This window comes from Sturnira hondurensis, unplaced genomic scaffold, assembly GCF_014824575.4.
Source record: "Sturnira hondurensis isolate 20B ecotype Veracruz unplaced genomic scaffold, ASM1482457v3 Scaffold0018728, whole genome shotgun sequence".
NCBI lineage: Eukaryota > Metazoa > Chordata > Mammalia > Chiroptera > Phyllostomidae > Sturnira > Sturnira hondurensis.
Window position 1 is genome coordinate 16,507,552 of NW_028091359.1, and position 23,160 is coordinate 16,530,711.

Below are 23,160 nucleotides of genomic sequence, written 5' to 3' on the forward strand. Positions count from 1 at the left end.
GATTCTTTCCCAAATATGAGACAACCTTTGCTGGTTCCCCATGGCAGTTCAGGAAAAAAACTAAAAAACAAAAAACAAAAAACAAATGAACAACAACAAAAGAAAACCCTAAACTTTATTGTATACCTACCATATATCAAAGCTCGCCTTACCATCAATGGTCTAATCTGAGCCTCATGATAGGAAGAGATTGCAGCAGAATGAGGAGGAAGTGGCTATTCTGAGAGGTTAAGTCAGTTGATCAACATTATGAATTTAGTAAGAGACGGTCGGGACTGATAGATTTAGACAGCCTTTAATGCAGTTTTCTAAATGCTGAGAAGGAAGAAGAGGGCCCGCTCTGGGCCTCGGCTTCCCACCATCTTAGACTGGAAATTACTAGAGGGCAAGGCTGCCCCGCCCAGGGCCCTGTATAAACAGTTCACGAGAACCTGGTTTGGGGAATGAAAGGAGGGAGTGAAGGCTGGGCTAGGGGGAGAGCTCAGGGAGTTGCCCTCAGGAGCCCAGCTGTGGGGATTCCCATGTACCCTTCCTTCTCCCGCTCCTCCAGCCAAAACCCTTCTACAGCCTTCATAGACAGAAGGAGTTAATTCTTGTAACTTCTCAAAAGAGCCTGAAGCTTTTACTCCTTGATCTCACCCTCCTCCCTTTCTCTGCAAAGCCTTCCTGGTCTTTACACTTCCTGCAAGTCCCTCCTCCTTACTCTCACCCCCGGACTCCAAAAACACTAATTGCCAGGGTGGGTCAATGGTTAATGCGCCACCAGCTTTATATAAGCCTGCCCTGGCCACCTACCTGCTTTAGTCGGCCCTTAGTTCCCTGGAGTCCAGAAGAGACCGTGCCTCCAGCAGCCCTTCTGGGTCCACACCATGGCCACCTGCCGGCAGGCCCTGTGGGCTTATCGCTCCTACCTGCTTGTGTTGATCCTGCCCATTCTCCTGCTGCCTCTGCCCATCCTCATCCCCAGTAAGGTAAGAACTTGGGGCAAGAGAGGGACTGTTTGGGCCAGGGTTGGGGATCCTTAAGGACAGCTTAACCTACTCATCTGTCCCAGCCTGATAGTGAGGCTACAGTCTCCTGGCCTTCCGGAGGGGTAAAGGTTAACAGATCGATCAAGGCAGGCATTTGCTTGTCACCCAGGACTAGGAGCCCAGTGTGAGCTGTTTAGGTGCACTTGCAATTGACTGCCTTGGGAGTTAGGAAGCCAGTCACAGTAAAAGAGGTGCAGGTGGGATGGTGTTAGGCAGATGGTGTTATCTGCCTCCTATGTGCCCACGCTGCCCCGGCCTGGGCTCAGTGGCTAATGAGCAGGGCGAGCCTCTGGAGGGGACAGAAGGGGAATAGGGTGAACCTGGCCTCAGGCAGTCTGTGCCATTAAGAGTGTAAACAAATAGTGTCAACAATAAAAATAAAGAAAAAATAAACACGCTCAAAAGAAAAAAGAGAGAGCATATAAAGAGAAAGAGAAGGTACTCACCTGCGACCCTAAAAGCTGTCGGCCGAGAAGGAGGTGGGACCTTGTCCGTGGGCACCACAGACAGCTGGGTGGAGGGGAAGGGTCCCTTTCTCCAGCCCCCTGACCCCAGGTATTTATACACTTTGGGGGTCCTCTTGAAAGTAAAAGAACACAGAATTACAAATCTAAAATTAGTGCAGGGCTTGGGGAAGGGTCTGTTCAGGACCAGGGCCTGGAAGCTCAAGCTTCACAGTAAATCTCCCTCGGGCAGGTCCCACGATTAGAAAGCAGCAGAGCTGGGGGTGTGGCTCAGCTCCAAAGCCCGTGTTGTCTTCTGTCTACACACGACCTCTGGAAGGCTGGCAGAATCGTGGCCCAGGCCCACCCCACAGCCCCAGAACTGTCTACTGAGCCATATTCCTCCTTTGGTAACAGCTAGGGAAATTGAGGCAGGCTTTTTATTCATGCTGTCCAAAGGGGATGGGAAACTGGGGGTGGAGGGGCGCAGCCACTGGGCCCCTGACATCTGCTAAGTGACAAGGCTTGGAGGACTTTTGAAACAAACTTGGTCTCAGAAGTGATTCTCATTTTACCCTCAGGAAAGCACAGCCCAGAAAGAGTCAGCAACTTGCCCAAGGTCTCACTGGAAAGCCTGGGTCAGTACTAGAAGCCAGGCCTGCTGGTGGGCGTACAACACCTCAGGAACCTCCATCTCCCCTGTGCTGCACCCAGCTCCTGCCCACAGACACGCCTCCCCTGCCCTGAGTCAGATGACCTATCCCCAGTACTACCTAGGGAGGTCAGCCCCTCCGCTGGGATACTGGCTCCCAGCCCCATTCTAGGGCTTTGTCCCTGTAATTACCTTCTCTCTTTCCTACATCCAGTTCCCCTTCTCTGCCTGATCTCTCCCATTAGCACACACACGTGCTATAATGTCCCCCGTCTTAAAAAACAAGCCAACTCTTCACTGACCCTACATCCCCACCACATATGCTTCCATTCTCTCCCCTCTCACAGGGAAGGCCCCCAAGACCATCAGCATGCACACGTCTCTCCTGAGACCATCCTGGTCTCCAAGACCCTACCTACCCAGGGCTCTTCTTTGAGTCCCATTCACTTCCCTGTCACCAAACCTCTGGTCCCTACCCACCCACCTCAAACCCTCAGCAGCATTGCTCACAGCTCATCACCCCCTCTTTGCAATCCTATCATCTTTTGGCTTTGGTGACACCTTCTCCTGGTTTTCCTCCCCCCTTAACTTTTTCCTGGCTTCTCCTCCCTGTTCGTTTATTCTCCCCCAGGTGATCTTTTGCTGTCTCCTGCTTTAAAAAAGCATCTCTGCCTGGCCAAGTGGCTCAGTTGGTCAGAGCATCCTCCTACATATACGTCAGAAAGGTTGCAGGTTCAATCCCCAGTTGGGGTGCATACTTAAGTTGCCATTTTGATCCCCAGTCTGGGCACATGTGGAAGGCAACTGATGATGTTTCTCTCTCACACACCTCTCTCTCTCTCCCTCTCTCTAAAAAATCAATAGACATCTCCTAGAATGAGGATTAAAAATAAATAAAGGAACGTCTCTATGCTGATGAGTCCCCAGTCTGTAAGCCTAGCCCTAGCCTCTGAACCTGCATTATCCGACTAACACTAGACTCGTCCACCTGAGTACTGTCTTTAGGCAGCACCCACTTCCACACGTCTAGGACACAGCCCTCGTTGCCCATCTTTCCTAACTCGCTCCTCCTGCAGACTCACTCATCAATCAATATGTGTCAACCCTCTGTGTTGGAGCCGTTCCTGATTCCTCTCTTTCTGTCATCTCCACACGCACCAGCAGGTCCTGTTGCCTCAACATCCCCCAAATACTCTGAATGGGACCACTTTCCACTGCCTCCTCTCTTGTTCCGGCCTCCATCATTTCTCGCTTTTCCCTGTCCCTCCCCACACCATCCTTCACCCCACCACCTGGTCTTTTCAAAATGTAAGATCATGTCGCTAGCCTGCTCAAAACCCCACACTGGCTTCCCACCAAACTTCATATGAAATCCAAACCTCTGAGGGCAGCCACCAGTCCGTGGGGCTCCGCCCCCACAGACCCCTTCATCTCCACGCCCAGCATCCTGTCTCCAGTCCGCTCTGCTCCAGTGGCCCCACTTTCTCTCTGCGCCTCAGATTGCTCCTCTCCCTGCCTGGAATGTTCTTCTCCCAGATGCTTCCTTCTCCTCACCCCTTAGGTTTCAGCTTAAATTCACCTCCTTAGAAAGGCCTTCTCTGATTACCCCCAGTCAATCTTTATTACAGAACCCCGCGATTTTATTTAGAGGGCTTTACCGTCTGGAAGATGTATCTGCTTACCTTCTATCTACTCTCTGACTTTCTACATTAGAATGTAGGCTCCATGAGGACAGGGACTTTGTCTTTTTCCAGGCAGAGTCCACAGGGCCTGGCACATGGTGGATGCTCAGCAAACACCTGTGGAAGGAAGGCAGGGAGGGAGGGAGGGAGGGAGGGAGAGAGGGAGGAATGTGGGCAAATAGGGCCTTGTCCTGAATTCTGCTGAGTCCCTGCCCTCTGCGGTGAGTTCCTAAGCTGACTTCCATGCCCCTGGTCCCTGGGAAGGAGTGGTTCCAGGGTAGGCTCTGACCTGTGTCCATATGATAATGTTGACATTTATTTATTGAGTTTTTCTATTTTTTTAGATTGATTTTAAAGAGAAAGAGGATGGGACAGGTAAAGAGGGGGCAGAGTGAGAGAGGGAGGGAGGGAGACCGAGAGAAACATTGGTTTCCCGTTCCACTTATTTCTGCACTCACTGGTTCTAGTATGTGCGCTGATCAGGGATCAAACCCGTGACCTTGGGATATCAGTACAACGCTCTAACCAACTGAGCTACCCAGCCAGGGCTTGAATGTTTTGATGTGCTAGTCCTTGTGCCAAGCACCTTGAAGCACTAATCCACTTTACAGACTGTAAAGTTAGGCACACAGCAGTGATTTGCCTGAAGTCCCAACTAGTAAAAGGCAAAGGCTGGACTGGAACCTGATCTTGGGGTCTTGGTCTGAGGCTGTTCAGGGGTGCAGGGTGGTGGCCCTGCTGGGAGTCGGGCCTTGAGCCATCTGCCCCCACGTTCACCCAGCTGTCAGCCAACCCTCCCGCTGCCCATCAGTCTGGGATGTCGTTGGGTGCCTGCTCTGTGCTGCAGGTTACCGAAACAGAGTGCAGACATCTTGCCTTCGAGTTGTTCTCAGTGTAGAGGAACGTGTGTGTACGCAGAGGTACAGCCAGAGGCCTGCGGGAGCTCAGAGGAGGGGAAAGTTCCTCCAAGTGAGGCAAGGGAGAATCCTAGGTACGAGGTATTTGAGTTGAGCCTCGAAGGCTGAGTGAGATTCCAACAGTCAGAAGCATCTGTAGAGGGAAGGCCAGGTGAAGGGGCTGCAGGAGCAGAGGTGCAGGGGCTGGGGGACTAGCTACGGAATCCTTAAAATGTCTGTCACCTTCTGGTGGTCCCAGCAGGTGGGGGACAGCGGACCTGAGGCCTTCTCACTGCTCCCCCAGCCCTACAACCATACAGTGAAGAGGCATCATCCGTTTGCCAGAAACCTCGCATCCATTCACCCATTCATTCGTTCATCTATTCATTCACTTCTTAAGGGACACACTGTGTGTGACAGCACTGTTTAGGAGCGTTGTTGGGGGTGTGGTGGGAAAGCGGAAAGACACACAAAAAGCCTCATTGTCCATGCTGTGAAAACCAAACAGCAGCAGAGTCTGTGGCTTAGGGAGGAGCTGCTCTGGGTGCAGCGGTCAAGGGAGGCCTCCTGGGTGCTGATACTCACCGGAGGACCAGAACGGCAAGTAAGAGCCAACCAAGCACAGCTCGGCAAAGAGCAGTTTGAGCAGAACACACAATGCAAAGGCCTGAGGTCAGGGCTGGGCTCGAAAGGTGGAGGAATACACAAGGCTATTATGGCTGGGGGGGGGGGGCGGGGGGGGAGGGCGGCTCGAAGGGAGGAGACCACAGCTTAAGTTTAGTTTATTTATTTATTTAAAATTTTTTTATTTAATTATTTTTCAAGTACAGTTTTCTGTCTATTACTCCCATCCCATCCCACCCCCCTTAAGTTTAGTTTAGAGAGGAGGCAGGAAGAGGTCAGCCAATGTCAGCCCTTTAAGGCCAGGGTAAGGAGTAAGGGTTTTACGATGAGGGCCCATGTTGGGGTGAATACTTGCTCAGGAGTCAATCAGCTAGTAGGTTAGAATCAAAACCACAGATGTCTCCCAAGACCCAAGGGGACCTAAAAACAGCCTCCCAGTGGCACAATGTCTCCTGGGACAAAGCTTAGCCGAGATCTACATTGTATTCACAGTGAGAACAGAAGGTGGAATTCCTTAATCTGGATCACCTGTCCCCCTAAGACACAAACGTGTGCGCGTACACCCACTCAGAAATCTGTGTGACTGAAATACCCTCACTGCAAGCTGTCCCTGCACCCCAGGGGTGGGCTCGGGACTCAGATGACTCACTGCGGGCATGAAGACTGTCCGCACAAGGAATTTGGACCCCAGTTCTGGGACCCACCTCTACCTTTAGAGACTTCCTGGCTCTTGTCTGAGAAGGCAGAGTCCAGGGACCAAAACAGGGATTTGGGAGCCAGAGAGACGTGGGTCAAAATCCACTCTGCAGCGTGTGCGGTCGCGTGACCTTATCAGGCCTCTCGGAGCCTCTCACCCTCCAGGGGCTGTGGTGGGAATGAAATCACATAACCTGAACAGGTGCGGTATCACCAGCACTCCGGGCTCAATAAACAATGACTCCTTCTGCCCTTGGCCTCTTGTCTGAAGTCCTCGCCCCTGAAAAATAGGACTAGCCTCAGGCACTGTGTCGATGCCTGGCCTCTATACCATAGATGACTTTTGTTCAAACGAGCCATTGTAGGCCTCGGCGATTTCGCCTATGAAACAGGAAGACGAAGTATGCCTGGTCATCCCCACCAGAATGGTGAGGCGGGGTCCCTAAGTGTGACCCAGAGCAGCACTGGGACTGTGTGGAGGCAAATCTTCTGGCCTCTTGGGTTTCTGGGAGTAGGATTAGGAGAAGGAGCCAACCTCCAGGGCCAGGGGAATCCCTGGAGTAGGGACAGAAGGTTCCCCAACTTGAACTTCGCCCCAAGATGACCAAATCTGTCCATGTTTCTTGGCACCTGCTAAGTGAAGGTCGGGAAGGGGAATCCATGGTAGAATCTTCCACAGCACAGTTTCCTGGATACAATCCAGCAGTGAGGCCCAGGGCTGTTGTGGGGCTCAAACACTCAGAGGAGCGTGGGAATGCTTCGCTTGTCATCTCAGCTGTTTGGCTCTTTAGTGGACACAGGCAGGCCTGGCTCTAGCTCAGACCATGAGGTCAGGATTCTTTCTTCCACTGTTGTTTTCTCTGACACTCGGAAACCCATTGTTTTCCTTTGGCCTCTTAGAGCAGAAGATGATGCAACAAATTCATAAACATTAAGGTGCAAAAATAAATGAGATAACCCAGATGAGATCAGGCAAAGAATAGGAAGGGAGTCCGCCACCACCACTCGCTTTAGGCAGAGTCTCGAAGACAGGTAGGCAGGGGCTGGAGACATGTCCGAGTGGAAAAGGGAAGGCTTCGGGTGTTCCCTGATTAGAGGCTGTTGGCAGCGGGGAAGCTGGAGGCGTTGGGGTGGGAGGTTGCTGACTGCAAGCAGAACGTCCAGTGTAATGGGTTAGGGGAGCATATTTGGCTTTCACTGGTTGGTGCTGAGCTGGAAGTGGGGATAGAGAGTAGGGGGTACCATGAGGGAAGCTGGTGGTCCCTGAGCCAGTCCTGACTGTTTGGGGCCAACTGCTAGAGAGGTTGTGGTCCAGCTGCCCAGGCTGGTTGCTGCGGAGTTTGTATTTCAATCCACGGACTGGCCGTCTTTCCCTCTGTGTATTCAGTCTCTCAAAGGCAGTAGGCATTTGGCATGGGCCTGATATTCCTAGAAAGGCTACCACACCCCCCTACCCACCCTGGGCCTCCTTCCCCAAGTCTCCAGCCTGGCTTCTCCCCTCGTGGTCACTGCCTTGCAGGACAGGGCCCCGGGAGTTTCCTTCCTCCCATTCCTCCTCCTCACCTCATCAGCCACCACCCGGACCCTCTGTCTTCCAACTCCTGCCGTCTCTGGAGTCTGGCTTCTCTCCCCATCTCCACTGCCATGACCTGCCCTGAGCCCCTGCCGCCCTCTGCTGGACACCCAGCCCTTCCTCCTGGGGCCTCCCGGCCTCTCATCCTGTGTCTTCAGGTCCGTCTGCCATGAGACAGCGGGTGTAAGTCCTTATTCCCATCTCTATGTGATTTATTTTTTAGGTGGCACATGCACGTCATACAAACTTCAAAGCACAAAAAAGTGACATGGAGCGGTCCCCGTCCTGCACTCTGCCCCAGTGCCCGGCCTAAGGGCAGTCTCAGTGACCAGCATGGTGTCTGTCCCCCAGAGCAGGGACTCCACACCCTTGGGGATCTGAGGGGACAATTCAGGAGGGCTGTGGCCTTGGATGGAAAAAAGTACATTTTATTGCCAATAACCTCAATGAAAATTTAGCATTTTCTTCTGTTAGGGTGTAGATGACAAATCAAAATAGTATAATGATAGCTTTGACTTTGCCACCAGAAGAAACCACAAATAGTTTCATATCACATTGGAGCTGTTGCTGGTACCTTGAAATATATTGTTTATGTTCCTCATGACTTTCAAATTACAGTAGCTGGTAACCAGTGAAGGTCTACTAACTAAGAGAGAGTCACAGATGTCACTTTCTTACCCATTTTTATATTTTAATCACTCTATTTCAATACAATTAGTTTCCTTTGTAATCCTATGTATTTCATTTAATTCATTAAAAAATGTATTTTCTAAGGGGGTGGAAGTCTTCATCAGGCTGCCAAGGGCACCCTGGTACCAAAAAAAGGATAGGAACCTCTGAACCACACATTTAAAATACACATGTACATACGAGGTCTGTCCGGAAAAAGCCGAGCCATTGTTAGTGTAATGAGAATGATTTGCAGCCAAGGAGAGTGGACTGGAATGCGCATGTGTGAACAATGACGGCTTCACTGTACTAGTCAGTGGAGATGGTAGCTGCCATTGAATGAGTACATGTACTGTGTGGTCGTTACATTAAAAATGACTTTTTCCAAACAGACCTCGTGTGTCTCTGTGTGTATATACTTTCAAATGTATTTTTTAAATCACATGTGATAGCATCAGTGTAATCTTTCAGTAGAAACACCAATGTAACCACATCATTCTCTCTGCTTAAAACCCTTTGAGGGCCTCCCATCTCCACCTCTGTCTTCTGGATGAAGTCCTAGAGCCTTCTCAGGGCACAAAGGGCTCTTTCCAAGCATCACACCCCTCCGAGAAAGCACCTGGATCCTTTATGCCTCATTCTGTTTCCTCTGTGCTTATTCCCTCACCCCAGCACCTCTTCCCTCCCACCGAGCTCCTCATCCCTCAGTGCCCCCACAGCGTGTCCTCTCAGCCCAGAAGGAGGGAGACTCAGGGAAGGGGGCCCTTCTCCTCTATGACCCCACTTTTTGTCTTCCCTTTGCAGTAGGGCTTGGCAGTCTGCCACCCAGTGCCTTGCCTCACTCCTCAGACCCAGAAGTGCTTACTACCAGCAGCATCCCTAGTTGCCAGGGGCTGAGGGGCCAGTGGGAGCAGCCCTCTATGTGCCAGCTTGTCCCCCACCCTGGGTTAACCTTCAATGACCAGGGGAAATAAGTCGTGCCCCCTCCAAGACTGTGGGCATATTTGCCGCTGCCCAACAGCCACAGGCTGCTCTGCACCCATAACGAACGGGTAAAGGCCGCAATGCCCGCAGGTCCCACACCTTGCCCACAGCCAGGGTCCAGAGTCTGCCCTGGATTCCCTGGCACCGTCATCTTCATTCTGACCTCTGGCATTCACCCTGGTTCTCCAGCAGCCCAAGACGTTTCTGTCCCAACACTAGTGCTGCCCCCTACTGACTGCCATCTGCAGTCCGTTATAGTTTTCAGCTACATGTTCACATCCCTCGTTCTTATAACAACCCGGTAAAGAGGGTGTTTCTCTTATCTCGTTTGTGATAAAGAAACCTCATAACGGAGGTAAATGCGTCTACCACTAAAAATGCTCAGGGCTGCGCATCCAGAAAAAAGGCCGAGAGAACCCTGGCTGGTGCAGCTCCTCAGATTGAGTGCCCCTTGCAGGAATCTTGGAGACAGATGCTGCGGCTTGGACCAGGCTAGTGGCCCAGAGCTGGAGAGAAGTAAATGGGAGCATCTGAGGCAAAGGACTGGCAGGACTGGAGACCTGGAGCGGGAGCACATTTGTTAAATGAGTGTCTGGTGAATAGGTTTGATCCCCGAATTCCCACTTCTAAAGACGTAGGTGTTGACTGACATGAGACACATGTGAGGCCAATAGGAAAGGACCCCCAGGGCTCTCTCTATGGGAGGCCCAAGGGGCTGGCACCTGACTCAGAGTACAAATAGCTCCCCAAATCAAACCCAGGCCCTCCAAGGTTCAACCAATAAATGTCGGCAAGGCAACGCCAGCCTCCCTGAGTCTCGGTTTCCTCACCTCTCAATCCGGCTACTGAGGCCCGCTGTCACACGGAGATGTGATTGGGGAACGAACTGAGAGAGAACCTCTGCCTGACCCCGGAACTCTCCACCCTGGCTCACCTCTGTGCTGCTGCGGCTTCTAGAGCTCCCTTCTCCCTCCCACATAGGGGTGGGCCTGGAAGTTTAGGAAATTCCCAAAGCGATTCAGAGGGGCCACAGTAGTTGGTACCAGGTGAGTGTTTTCTTTCTCTCCTCTCGGGAATTCTAACCCATTTCTGAGCCACAGCTGCCTTTGGTTGTCTGGTGGACTGTGGCCCTTCTCGGAATACTGCTTTGAAATGCACAAAATAAAATGCATAGAATATCATAGGAAACCCATTATTTTGAAATTCAGCTATAAAATATGAAGAAATGAATTGCCATTCAGATATAGGTGCTTCTTCAGGAATGTGCTGAGTAAGATCTAGTGTGGGTTTAGGGACAACCATGATTTCAAAATACTGGTAAATGGAAACACTACTTTGAGATCCATTCTGAGATAACTGTAGCAACTGACCTGTGTGGGCATCTAACAGCTAACAGCCACAGTCAAGTCCCGTGAGGAAATCACCAGCAGTACCATTAATAGTTTTGTTGCCTAAGTTCATAACCTTCGGTAGCTGTTAGCAAAAAAGTGAGAGTTTTCCCACTGGACTTCACGGAGTTTGGGGATTCCATGCCCAGTTAAGAACCCCATGAACCAGGAAGAACAGGTCAGCAAGTTTTGCCACAGCTGCACAGACTCCCCAGGAAGGTGGGATGGGACGTGGGGCCAGAGCCACCAGGGCCAAGGAAGGCTCCTGGATGGAACTGTGAGACCAGTTCTGGGCTTTGATCCAGAGAGGGAGGGACATGGAGAAGTTGCAACACAGGTAAGGGAGCCTCAGACCGATCGCATCAGAGCTCCCAGGGGCAGGTTTGCCTACTAAACAGGCCCCTTCGGAGTGTGGAAATGGGGTCTGGGAAGTGAAGGGACTTGCATTGAGTCAGGTAACAGGAAGTGCCAGGGCCCATGGCAGATAGCTCTGTTTGGATTCTGTGCCCCCGACGCACCAGTAGCTACCGTGAGCCTGAAGCTGGGGGCCACCCCTCCAATGCAAGGGATTGAGCTCAGGGTAGAAGGTAAATGCTGGGGCTCAAGAACCTATGGCCTGGTTTCTCCACTTGTTTGTGTGCCTTTGAGACATTTATTCAATGTATTTGCACACTGGTTTCATACCTGTGAGATGAGAACAGTTGTCGTTACCTCAGAAAGCAACTAAATGCCATTAAAACACCTCTGAAGTACAGTGTGGAGAGCACAGTGCTTGGCATGAGGCAGTCCCCAGGACCCTTCTGCTGCGGTGATTGGCAGAGCTTCCTCCCTGATTCAGCAGAGTGATGGCCTCCCCAGCCCCCCTCCTTGGAGGGATGACAGGGTCCATGGGGCTGGCCTGCCCTTAGCCCCAGGGGAGGACGAGTAACTGGCTGCTTCAGTCTTTGCAGGTGAAAAAGTGATTAAGGAAACAGCAGCCTCAGCAGAATCAGCCTCCTGCTGGGGGAGGAGTAGGGGTGGCTCTCTGGTCAAGGGTCAAGGTGGCCCCACCCCTGGAGCCCAGGAGTTCAAGTTCAGGGTGAGGAGAGGTGGTAGGGGTTTGTTGGAAAGAGAGGGAGCCAGATATGAGATAGACCTGGCTCTCCGCCAGGGCCGTGTGCAGTACCGCTCTGGGACTGCTAGTTACATGCTACGTCCGACTTGGTGGGGACAAATCTCCTGGGGTTGTGCGGTCAGACACCTTTCCCAGGTCCCTTGCTGCCTCTGCTGCTCCCTAGTTTTGTGGCCTTGAGCCAGCCACTTACCCTCTCAAGCTCATCTCTGAGGGGACCACCATGCCCGCCTTAATGGCTATTTGAGTTTCTGTAACAACAAAAAAACAACAAGCTCCTAAGAATTGCTCCAGAAACAGCAGCTTCTTCTTCCCCCAGCCCCACCCTCACCCCCCGCCCCCGCCGAGGGACACACCCCAAGCTTCAGGGTACTAAGGGGTCGCGGTACTAAAGGGTGAGCCCAGCACGTAGCAAGGTTGTGGGGGAAACAAAGAGCGCAGGGCAGCTGAGGCAGGTAAGAGATGAGGGTCCCCCTAGCCCCACTATCCCAGCCTGCAGTGCCTTCTTTTGGCAAAGAATTGGCAGGTACCCCTGAGGAGGCAAGGATATATGCACCAGTCTCCACCCGACACAGGCTTCCTTCTGGCTGATTACCCCCCTGCCCCCTTCCCTGTCAGCCCCGCAGAGAGGCTCTGTCACTGAGGGTGGGCCTCTGACATCAGGTGTTGACTGTCCGACTCTCATTTCTGCTCCAGGCCTGAGGTCAGGTCTCCCTAGATTTGGAGGCCTCATTGCAGAAAGGGGGGCCTCTGGTACCCAAAGACTTACAAGACTACGACCCAGGGTTCACCCCACAATTCCCTACACAAACCTTTCCCATACTCTATCAAATGTGAATGGCACCTCCCAGAGTTGCACCATGCGATGCCCATGCCAGGTTACTGAGCGCTGCATGGTGATCCTGGCACATTTTCTTGCCATTCCCAGAGGGGATTCCCAAAGGGTTTTGCACCATTCCCAAAACTGAGTGACCCCTTTATGCGGGAAATCTTTGCCCGGAAGCCTGCTGAGTCTTGAGCGCGGAGGAGTCAGATGCCACAAAACTGACTGTCCTCACGGAGCTTCCCTCATAGCAGAGGGACCAAACGAATTAAATCATCACACAGATAAATACATTCTACAGGCCCTAAGAAAGCTAGGAAAGCCAGAGTACCAGCCAGGGGCCATGTTGCCCAGGCACCAGCCTGGCAGCCCCCCATCTCATCAAGGCCCCCCCCCCCGGGCCCTCTGCAGTCTCCTGGGGCTGGGGGCGCCTAACAGCCAACTCCAGACTCTCCAGCCCCTTCTGTGGGGCTGGATCACGATGTCTGGGTGCCCCAAAGTCAAAGCGGGGAGTGCCTTGCTTTGTTTTCCATTTCCATTTTGAAATGGAACCAAGGACTCAAAGATCGGTGACAGTGGGATTCACAGGCTCTCTCCACACTGTCACGGACGGCCTGTTTTCTCTGGGGAAAGGAAGTGACAACTCTGGGGTATAGGCCTGTCCCCTGCAAAACCTCTGTTGCTCTCCTCCTGCCCTCAGCAAGCCTACTGTGGCTACTCCATCATCCTCATGGCGCTCTTCTGGAGTATGGAGGTTCTGCCGCTGGCTGTCACTGCCCTCTTGCCCCTCATCCTGTTCCCCATGATGGGCATAATGACTGCTTCTGAGGTAAGCCACCCTCCCCCCCCCACCTGTCTACATGTGGAAGGGCTCTGGGGAAGGAGGGGTCTACTCCTACATGCTGGGGATCCAGGAAGCCCCTCAGAAGCAGGCCACACAGAAGAGGCGTCCCTGTCTCCGCCTGGCAGGTCAGAGAGCACTGAGGGAGGCGTAGGCTAGAACACAAAGGGGGAGGATATTCTAGAGGCGCCAAGTGCAAGGCTAGTGTCGCCAGCTGATGCAAAGTGGGAGTGATTAGGGTGAAGCCAAGGAGTTGGAAAGGCCTGGTGACAGGGGAAAAGGAGGAATCCCGCCAAAGAGCTTGATTTCTCTAGTTCAGTGGCTCTTCAACTTGAGTGTTCTTAAACTGGAGGGCTGATTAAAACAGAGATTGCACGGCCCCCACCAGAGTTTCTGATTCAACAGCTCTGGGCCAGGGCCTAAGCATCTCATTTCTAGCCAGTTTGAAGAACCACTGCTCTGGTTTCTAGAAACAACACTAAATGACCATCTCCCCGTCGGTGGCTGTAAACAGGACAGGGGTCAGGCTGGATTCTCTCCCAGGCACTCCTGAGGAGAGAAAGGGTGAGTTTGGCAGGAAGAGAGGAACCTGTTAATACTGAATAACAGGCAATCCGAAGATCATTTCCCTTTGGTTCCAAGAGCCCAGAGACTGACCTGTGTCTGTGGGAATGTCATGGTTGTGGCTGTACCCTGTAAGCCCAAGGGCCCCGGTAGGAGGCCCCAGGGTCTTCCTGCCTCTCAGCTGTCCCTGCCTACCAGGTCTGCCTCCTGTACCTCAAGGACACCAATATCCTGTTCATCGGCGGGCTGATGGTGGCCATTGCGATCGAGCACTGGAACCTGCACAAACGCATCGCCCTCCGAGTGCTCCTCATTGTCGGGGTGCGGCCCGCTCTGTGAGTTCCCACAAACCAGGCCAGGAGAAGCCAGTGCCAGGGGCGTTCTGGGCATCCAATCCCTGAAGGGACACTGGGACATCAGTGAGGCTGTCTGTCTGTCCCCAGGCTGATGCTGGGCTTCATGCTGGTCACAGCCTTCCTGTCCATGTGGATGAGCAACACGGCCACCACAGCCATGATGGTGCCCATTGCACACGCTGTCCTGCAGCAGCTGCACGGGGGCCACACGGACCAGGACCTCGAGGAGGGCAGGGACAACCCCACCTTTGAACTTCAGGAAGCAGGTCCCCAGAAGGAAGTGACCAGACTTGGTGAGAAAGATGAGGCTGGACCTTGCCCCAGCCCTTCGGCTCCCAGGGAGGGTCTGAGAAGACATCCATTCCCAAGGGTGGTCCTCTTGGATCCATTAGGGAAAGAGGGAGGCAAGAAGCGCTGTGGCCAACTTGTCCTGGTTTTCCTGGGATTTTCCTGGTTTTCAAATGTGGAGTCCCATGTGCTGGGAACCCCCTCAGTCCTGGCAAAATCGAGATGCTGAGTCACCTTGTGAGCGGAGCTAGAGTCTGAGTGCACGATCAGGGGTCCAGGCGCTATTCTTCCTGTGCACTTTGGATGATCCTGTGCCCTTTTCTAGGCTTTAGTCTCCTTCTCTCAAGAGAGGTTGGGCCAGATGGTGTCTGAGGTCATCCTAACCCGAGACCCCAAGGAGTGCTGGGCCCTCGCAGACCTGGAGGCAGTCTCTGCCCCGCAGCAGCCCAGGTCTGGGCTTCTCACCGACAAGGTCCCCTGCCTACACCTGAGGGACCCCAGAGCTCCAGCCACGATCCCCGGAGCTGACCCCACTCACACTTCCCAACCTGAGCTCTCTCTTGGTCCCAGATAATGGGCAGGTCCACCCTGGTCCTTTGAAGCCAAAGTCACAGAGGGACCGGGAGCAGCTCCGCTTTTCCCAGGGCATGAGCCTGTGCGTGTGCTACTCGGCCAGCATCGGGGGCATCGCCACACTGACTGGCACCGCCCCCAACCTGGTGCTGCAAGGCCAGGTCAATGAGTGAGTGACCAAGACACTCTCACTGGGTGGGAGGTGGGGCCTGGTGGTCATTGGCAATGCCAAGAGCAGCCTGTGTCCTTCTTCAGGCTCTTCCCGCGGAATCCCAATGTGGTGAATTTTGCCTCCTGGTTTGCCTTTGCCTTCCCCACCATGATCATCTTGCTGCTGCTTTCCTGGCTGTGGCTTCTGGTCCTCTTCCTGGGGTTCAAGTAAGTGTTGGAATGGGTGAGAGAGGCCCAGGTCCCTGCCCTCATCCCCCAGGAGCTTTCAGTTAGGTGCCCAGATGGCCGTGGTGGAGAAGGGTAAAATCACCGTCCCAGTGGGAAGCCCTCTCCCTCCCAAGGCCCCTCGGTGCACTTGGCCACCCCTCAGTCCCCTACCCTGTTTGAGGTCATTATTGGGCCAAGAGTGTTATTATCCCAGTTAGCAGATGAGCAAACTGGGTCTTAAGGACTGGTATACAACCAGATTTGGGTACTAGTGCTGTGGTTGAAAACCGGGTCTGCTGCCCAGGCCAGGCCCCGTTCCACAGCACCCCGCGGTCCTTTGGCTCCCCCGCAGCACCTCAAGGCACTGAAGGAAAACACACCGGGTGTGGTCAGTTGCAAAAGCATTATTGTGTCCCTGCTGGATGCCTGGTCCCATGCCGGGCACCTAGATCACTGAAAGGCATTGGGCACAGTCCCTGCCCTTGGAGCTGCCCCTCTGGTGGGTGAAGGCATGGTGGGGCAGTGACACTGGGAAACCCAGGTGCTGTGTGAGCACAGCCCATGAGTGTGGGGGCTCCAGAGCCCCTGGAGGAGAGGATGCCTGAACTGAGTCATGTGAAACTAGAAGTCAGCCAGGTAGAGAATAGGAAAAAGGCATTCAAGGCAGTGGGAACACTGTGCACGGAGGCACAGAGGCAAGAAAGAACACACGTTGGGGGTAACTCTAGTTCTGTGTGGCTGAAACATAAAGAACAAGAAGGAGGTCCTGGCTGGTGTGGCTCAGAGTCTTTCTCCCTCCCTTCCCCTCTCTCTAAACAATAAATTGTTTTTTAAAAAGAGAACAAAAAGGAGTATCAGGAGATAAAGTTAAAGAATACTCATGGGAAGGATTTTGGATGATTTCCTGAGCCATATAAAGAGTTAGAACCGCCCTGGCTGGTGTAACTCAGTGGATTGAGCACGGGCCTGCGAACCAGAGGATCACGGTTCGATTCCCAGTCAGGGCACATGCCTGGGTTGCAGGTGGGTTCCCTGCAGGCCAACTCCCAGCAAGGGACGCACAAAAGGCAACCATACATTGATGCTTCTCTCCCTCTCTCCTTCCCCTCTAAAGATAAATAAATAAAATCTTAAAAAAGAGAGAGAGAGTTAGAACCATGCCCTAGATGGTATGGCTCAGTGGATTAAGTGCCAGCCTGCAAACCAAAAGGTCTCAGGTTTGATTTCCAGTCAGGGCACATGCCTGGGTTGCAGGCCAGGTCCCCAGTTGGGGGTGTGTGAGAGGCAACCGATCAATGTATCTCTCACACACAGATGTTTCTCTCCCTCTCTTTCTCCCTTCCTTCCCCTCTCTCTAAAAATAAGTAAATAAATAGAATCTCTTTTTAAACTATAGTACAACTATATATAAGGAAAAAAAGTTGAAAACTTGTCCTTGAGGCCGCGTGCTAAATAGGTTTTATTCCTACTAATAGCCCTCGATTACTGTAGCCACTGGAGTTCTGAGCTGAAAATCACGTGAGACCTTGCTAGCTCTCAGTAGGAATAGAGTCTGGGATTGATTAGTCACGTCTGCTAAAAGTACAGGGTATGAGAATGGGTATGAGTTATATTGTGGTATGAGTTATTTGCCCTTCCTGCTTAAGCAGTGGGGAGCCACAGAAAGTTTTTAAGCATTGTTGCTGTGCTTTCGAAAAATCACTTGGGCTGGTAAGAGGAGGATGGATTGAGGTTGGGGGCTCATACAAGGCAAGATGGTAGTCAACGGGCCCAGCACAGTGCCAGGCACCATGTGGGATTCAAAGATGAATGAAGCATGGGTTTTGCCCTTGAGGAACTCACCATCCAGCAAGGGAATTGTGATTTGCCCAAGTGAAAAGTTGAAAGTCACCATGAGTTAAGTAGGTGGCATACAGAAATGGGCTAAAGCCTTTTTGGGGTATGATCTTGGTGGGGCTCAGGCTGGCAGAGGATGCCCAGAATCTGGCTGGAGAGGGACAGGAGGATTTCCTGAAAAGCCGTTGGAGGTGGGCAGCAGTGAGTCAGAGCCAGACAGAGGCATGGGATCGGGGCCTCCAGGTCCTCCTCACTCTGGGCAGCGGAGGACTTGGCTCAAGAGAAGCTTGGAAGGAACAGGGGGTCGGTGGGGCAGATGGAGCAGGGCCAAACATGGGAAAACCTAGCCCCCAGCCCCAACCTTGTCTCTGCCTCACGACCCCCCTCCCCAAATCTCTGCTCCTCTCCCAGAAAGTTGGGCGGATCCAGGGCCTTGGTGTAGCAACTCTGAGAAGGCCTCTGCAGGGCCTCAGCCTCTACATCACATGCACTCAGAGCCCCTTGCTCCCCTGCCTGGTGCAAAACCTTCATGGGCTGTCCCTGCCCCTCTACCTGCAGCTTCCGGAAGAACTTTGGTATTGGGGAAGAGGTACAGGAGCAAGAGAAGGCGGCCTTCCAAGTCATCAAAAAAGAGCACAAGCAGCTGGGCCCTATGAGCTTTGCAGAAATTGCTGTCACAATCCTTTTTGTCCTGATGGTACTGCTCTGGTTTACTCGGGACCCAGGCTTTTTCCTCGGCTGGGGCAACCTGGCTTTTCCTGATGACAAAGGGAATAGGTGAGCATTCTTGGGGGAGGGAATACTTTCAGGGGCTCACCTAGCTGAAGGAGGAGGGAAGAGAGCAGGGCCCCCAGAGAAGAGCAGGAGGTAACATTGGAGGGAAGGAAGGGGACACTTGCCAGGAGCTGGCACACCTGTGGGAGGGGCTCCTCTCTACCACCTCCTCCACCTTGCACCCATGAGCACCCTGAGCATCCCTGAGCCACTAAGCCTGCCCTCCCTGCCCCACCTGTAGCGTCGTGTCCGATGGGACAGTGGCCATCTTCATCTGCATAATTATGTTCGTCGTGCCCTCCAAGATCCCAGGGCTGACTCAGGATCCAGGTAAGCACCTGGGCTGCTTATTCTTTCAACTTAAGCAGGGAAGGGCCTCCGGGCATCTCATGCCTTCTGGCATGAAATGCATTTAGACCATATTTGGCAGGAGTAGACAAAGCCCTGAGAAGCTGGTGTGACTTGCCAAGGACACAAGGACTCAGGGACCCTCCTACACACATTGAGCTCTGATAGGGACCCGCACAGGAGGCCCCAGATGGAAGGGAAGGAAGGCCTGTTGACTCTTGGTGACCCATCCTCTTGTGCCTGGGGAGCAGAAAAACCAGGGAAGCTGAAGGCCCCTCCTGCCCTTCTCAACTGGAAGACAGTGAATCAGAAAATGCCCTGGAATGTCATGCTCCTGCTGGGCGGAGGCTTTGCCCTATCCAGAGGCAGTGAGGTGAGAACCCCAACCCTTCCACAGCCCGTTTGAGGGAGACCCTGTCTCAGGGAAAGAGGGGCCTTGCTTCTGTCCCTCACAGGAGAGACTTGATCCCCACTCTGGAGTGCCCTGGTGGTAGTCTTTGCAGCTGCTTGCTGGAGAGAGGTTTGAGTGTCCTCTGAGAGAGGGGGAAAAAACACCAGCCACAGGGATCTTTCCCCAGTTGGGTTCTCAAAGCCAAGGGGAGGCAGGTTCCTCTGGTGGACGGAGACTGTTCTCCATAACCACTCACCCACCACACTGCACCCTCTCATCCCTTCCAGGCAGAGAAGGACTAGAACCTGGGAGTAGCAGGCTTTGGGTTGAAAAAGGTCAGCCTGCTGCAGCCACCAGGGGGCGCTGTGATCACACCCAGCCAGGCTCTGGGACCAGGGCATCAATCATTTCCAGGGCCTCCACCCAAGAGGGAAATCCTGGAACCTGGACCCCTGGGCCCCAGTGTTCCGGCTAAGCCCATTCACTGCACACACAGGAGGCAACTTCCCAGGGTCAGGGATTGGTGCTGGGGACTCCTAGGTCTGAAGTTAGTTCATCCATCAAGCATTCACCAACTGTGCCATGCCCTGCCCTGGGCGCTGGGTAGCCACCCTGGAGCTCAGTCTAGTATTACAGATATGGACAGCACAAGACCTTCTGGCTCTTCTGACCCTGTGGACTTCTCCCAGGCCCCCTGCCTCCCCGCCCCACCCTCACCCCATCAGTCTCTGCTCATCTCCACCAGGACCCTTCCAGGCTCTCCCTCCTCTGGGACTGCCGTTAGTGCCTCTGGGCTTGAGGGGGCAGACAGAGGGTAAGGTTGGCCAGGGACCTCCTGAGAGAGGTCAGGAGAAGTCTGTACTCCCACCAAGTCCCAGGTTTCCCAAGAACGTCCTTTGACCCCCTTTCTGAGTTTCTTGTCTGCCCCTTCTCCCCACACTCTGTTCTTCAAGAGCAGAAGAAATGGCCTCTTGATTCTAGCTGGGTTTTCCCTCCCAAGATGCTCTTGATTTTGAAAAATCGTGAGAGGCATGGACAGGAAGGGGACCCTCCCAGAGCCTTGGCAGGGGCTCTGGGAGCCCAGACAGCCCAACCTCTCACATACCACCCTCTTCTGCCCACAGGAATCGGGCCTGTCAGCGTGGCTGGGGCAGAAACTGGCCCCACTGCAGGATTTGCCTGCTCCCACCATCATCTTCATCCTCTGCCTCCTGGTGGCCACCTTCACCGAGTGCGCCAGCAACGTGGCCACCGCCACTCTCTTCTTGCCCATCCTGGCCTCCCTGGTGAGCGAGTCCTGCAGGCCCTCCTCCTGCCCACCGTCACCCAGAGGCCCCACCTGTGGGTCACAGTGACTTGTCTGCACCTCCTCTCATTTCCAGGAGGGGACCTCTGAGCTACTACTACCTTTCCCCCGGGCTCTCCAGGTTCTTGGGCCCAAAGCTCCCTGGTCCTTGACTCACCCTATCCCTGGTGACGTCACCCCTTGAGTATCCTGATGAGGCCGATGGCCTCGCCCACCTCCCCAGCCCAGCCTCTGTTCTGGTCATTCCTGAGGTGATGGGGTGACATTGCTCCCAGAAGCGTCCCCAGCCCCTTCCTCCCAGGCGCGTTCCTGCAGCCTTTGATGATACCCCGAGCCCCTTTGAGATCTATTTTATGAGCCCCTCCCCTCACCACGTCCCACAGGGCAGGGCTGCACAGTCATTCTTTCCGGAGAGGTCAAGAGGCCCTTGCCAGGTCACCCAGTGCCTTCTGGCAGAAGTGGTGGGTTCATGGCCAGAGTGTGTGTTTGGGGTGAGAAGCAGGAGAATTGGGTGGCCACACCTTCCCCTCTGGGATGAGGACGACTAACAGCTCTTCCCCGATGTCTCCCCCTCCAGGCTCAGGCCATCTGCCTCCACCCTCTCTATGTCATGCTCCCTTGCACTCTGGCCTCCTCCCTGGCCTTCATGCTGCCTGTCGCCACCCCGCCCAATGCCATCGCCTTCTCTTATGGAGGCCTCAAAGTGTCTGATATGGTGAGTGGCAGGGGCCCCAAACGTCTCAGCACTCTTCCTGCTCTGCCTCCCCATCTGGGCAGACTACGAAGTAGCAGAAAGCCCCTGAGATTGTCAGAGTTCAGAGTGGACCCTGCCTGAGGTAGGGAGCAGCAGAGAGGTTGGGACATGACCCCCAGTTAGAGCACCTGCCAGGCAGGGTCCTGTCAGGCCCTGCCAGGCCCAGTCCATGTGAGTGGCAGAGATAGGGATGAGGGATTTTTAGGGAAGGTTCAAAGGTGCCAAGCAGCCACACCCAGGGAACTCAGAGGGAACAAGGCCCAGGACCCTGGAAGCTCATGAGGACCTTCTCTTTCTCCTGTTCGCACTGGGAGTAAGGCAAGAGGCAAAGGCATTGCCTAGTAGTGCAGGTTAGACACAAGGGAGGACTTCCTAAGAAAGAGTTTTGCTAGTGAGAGCTCCTGGACACCTACGGACACCGAAGGGCTGGGTGCTGGCCCAGCTCAGCGCTGGCTCACTCACACTGACTCTCTGCAAACCAGGCTCGGACAGGATTCATGCTCAACATCACCGGCGTGCTGGTCATCATGCTGGCCATCAACACCTGGAGCTACTCCATCTTCAGCCTGCACACATTCCCCTCCTGGGCCTACTCCAACACCACCTCCCAGTGCAAGGGCACACAGGCAAACGCCACCCTTAGACCATAGACCAGGGTATAGTCGGGCCGAGACCAGGAAGACCCTGCCCGTCCCTACATCTCTGAGTTGGGTGGAGACACCCAGGCTCCAAACCAAGCAGTGAGAGAAAGGGACATGTGCACACAGCCTGGAGTGTGTCTGTCAGGGGCTGTGTGTGCACTCAGTCCTGTGCGTCTGAAGACAGTGTGTATATAGTATGAACATGTCTGTGTGAGCATGTCTGAGAGGGGGTTGTGTGTGTGTATGTGATCCTAGGGGTACATGCTTAGCAGTACATATATGTAAGTTCACAGATGGTATTACATGCTCTCTCTGCACCCCAAATCTTGATCTCCCCAGCTTGGTGCATGACCCCTTTGTACTATATTTATTGAAGCTCAAGATTGGTGTGGCCTGTATAGCAGGGCCTACCAGTGGTTGCCATGGCAATAGCCTCTGGGACCTGCCCAGAATACTGTGCTTTCCCAGCCTCTCTGGTTTGGGGAAAGGGCTCCAATACTAATCACATTAAAGCTTTTTTCAGTCGAGTCTGGAATGGTTTTTCATAGCACTTTCCAGGGCTGGTCCAACACATAGTTCAAGACCTAGGTTGGGGATTATGGTGGGAAGGGGCCTGGCCTGTGTCCTGTATGGTGGCCCCCTTGGCACCCCTCCCACCCTGGGGAGAAGGTAATGGCCAGGAGCCCTTGCCAAGGCCAATCGGAGTGGGCGCAGCCACCCAGGAAAGCAGCACTGACGTCACCCGGCCTGGCTAATTGGGAGCTGCCAGTCCCTGCGTGTCTTTGGGAAAACCGGCCTCCAGGTTCCCAGAGCACTCCCTGGGCATTTACATAAAACCCTCGGCCCCTGCCAATTCCTCACCGACCCTTCATCCGGCCGGAAAAACCAGTCCCACCAGGCCAGGGGAGGCAGGCTGACCCATGCTAAGTGCCCACAAAGATGGACCCTCACCCACAATGGCAGCCTGCAGCAAGAAGGATGCAGGTGAGACTCACAGGAACAGGTTCAAAAACGGGCACAGCCTCCAGAGTTCAAAACCCGAGAACACTCTGGATCATTCTGCCTCCCCACCTCCCCACTACCCGCCCTTGCCTCCCCGCCTTCCTGAACTCTGAGTTTTTTCTACCTGGCAAGGTGAGATACGGGAATGGAGAAGGGCCGTACCACACCCACTGTCCTGGTAGACCGACATGCCTTCCTGGCTGGAAGGTCATCTTTATATCAGTCCTAAGTCTCCCTCATTGTGGACAGTGGTATCCAGAGGGAAGTTTCCAAGAGTCTTGTTCACTTCCCTCCTGTTACAGTGGGAGGAAAAAAAAGATTATTTGCCATCACTCTCATGCCCAATAAATGAAGGCTGAGTTGTAAAGAGAGAGAACCAGAAAGAATTTAATTCTAGATTTTCTCTGGTCTGGGCCTTCACTCAGCACTCCTGGATCTGGTGCTCAAGGGTGGTGGGCAGGCACAGATGGGAGGGACCTGCTGCAGGAGGGAGAACATGGCTGTCCCCAGGGGACAGGGGATCCTGACAGGACATG

At 53.7% G+C, this 23,160-nt stretch overlaps 1 protein-coding gene across 1 annotated transcript; it reads left to right on the forward strand.

Moving 5' to 3' along the window:
• The first annotated feature begins 671 nt into the window (after positions 1–671).
• SLC13A2 (solute carrier family 13 member 2) lies at positions 672–22,144 on the forward strand. The gene is made up of 12 exons (XM_037070087.1): positions 672–971; positions 13,273–13,401; positions 14,176–14,312; positions 14,421–14,626; positions 15,192–15,363; positions 15,450–15,572; positions 17,967–18,185; positions 18,424–18,512; positions 18,782–18,903; positions 20,046–20,207; positions 20,805–20,942; positions 21,464–22,144. The coding sequence occupies exons 1-12, from the start codon at positions 870–872 to the stop codon at positions 21,629–21,631; spliced, it is 1,767 nt and encodes a 588-aa protein (XP_036925982.1). The 5' UTR covers positions 672–869; the 3' UTR covers positions 21,632–22,144.
• The last annotated feature ends 1,016 nt before the right edge of the window (positions 22,145–23,160 follow it).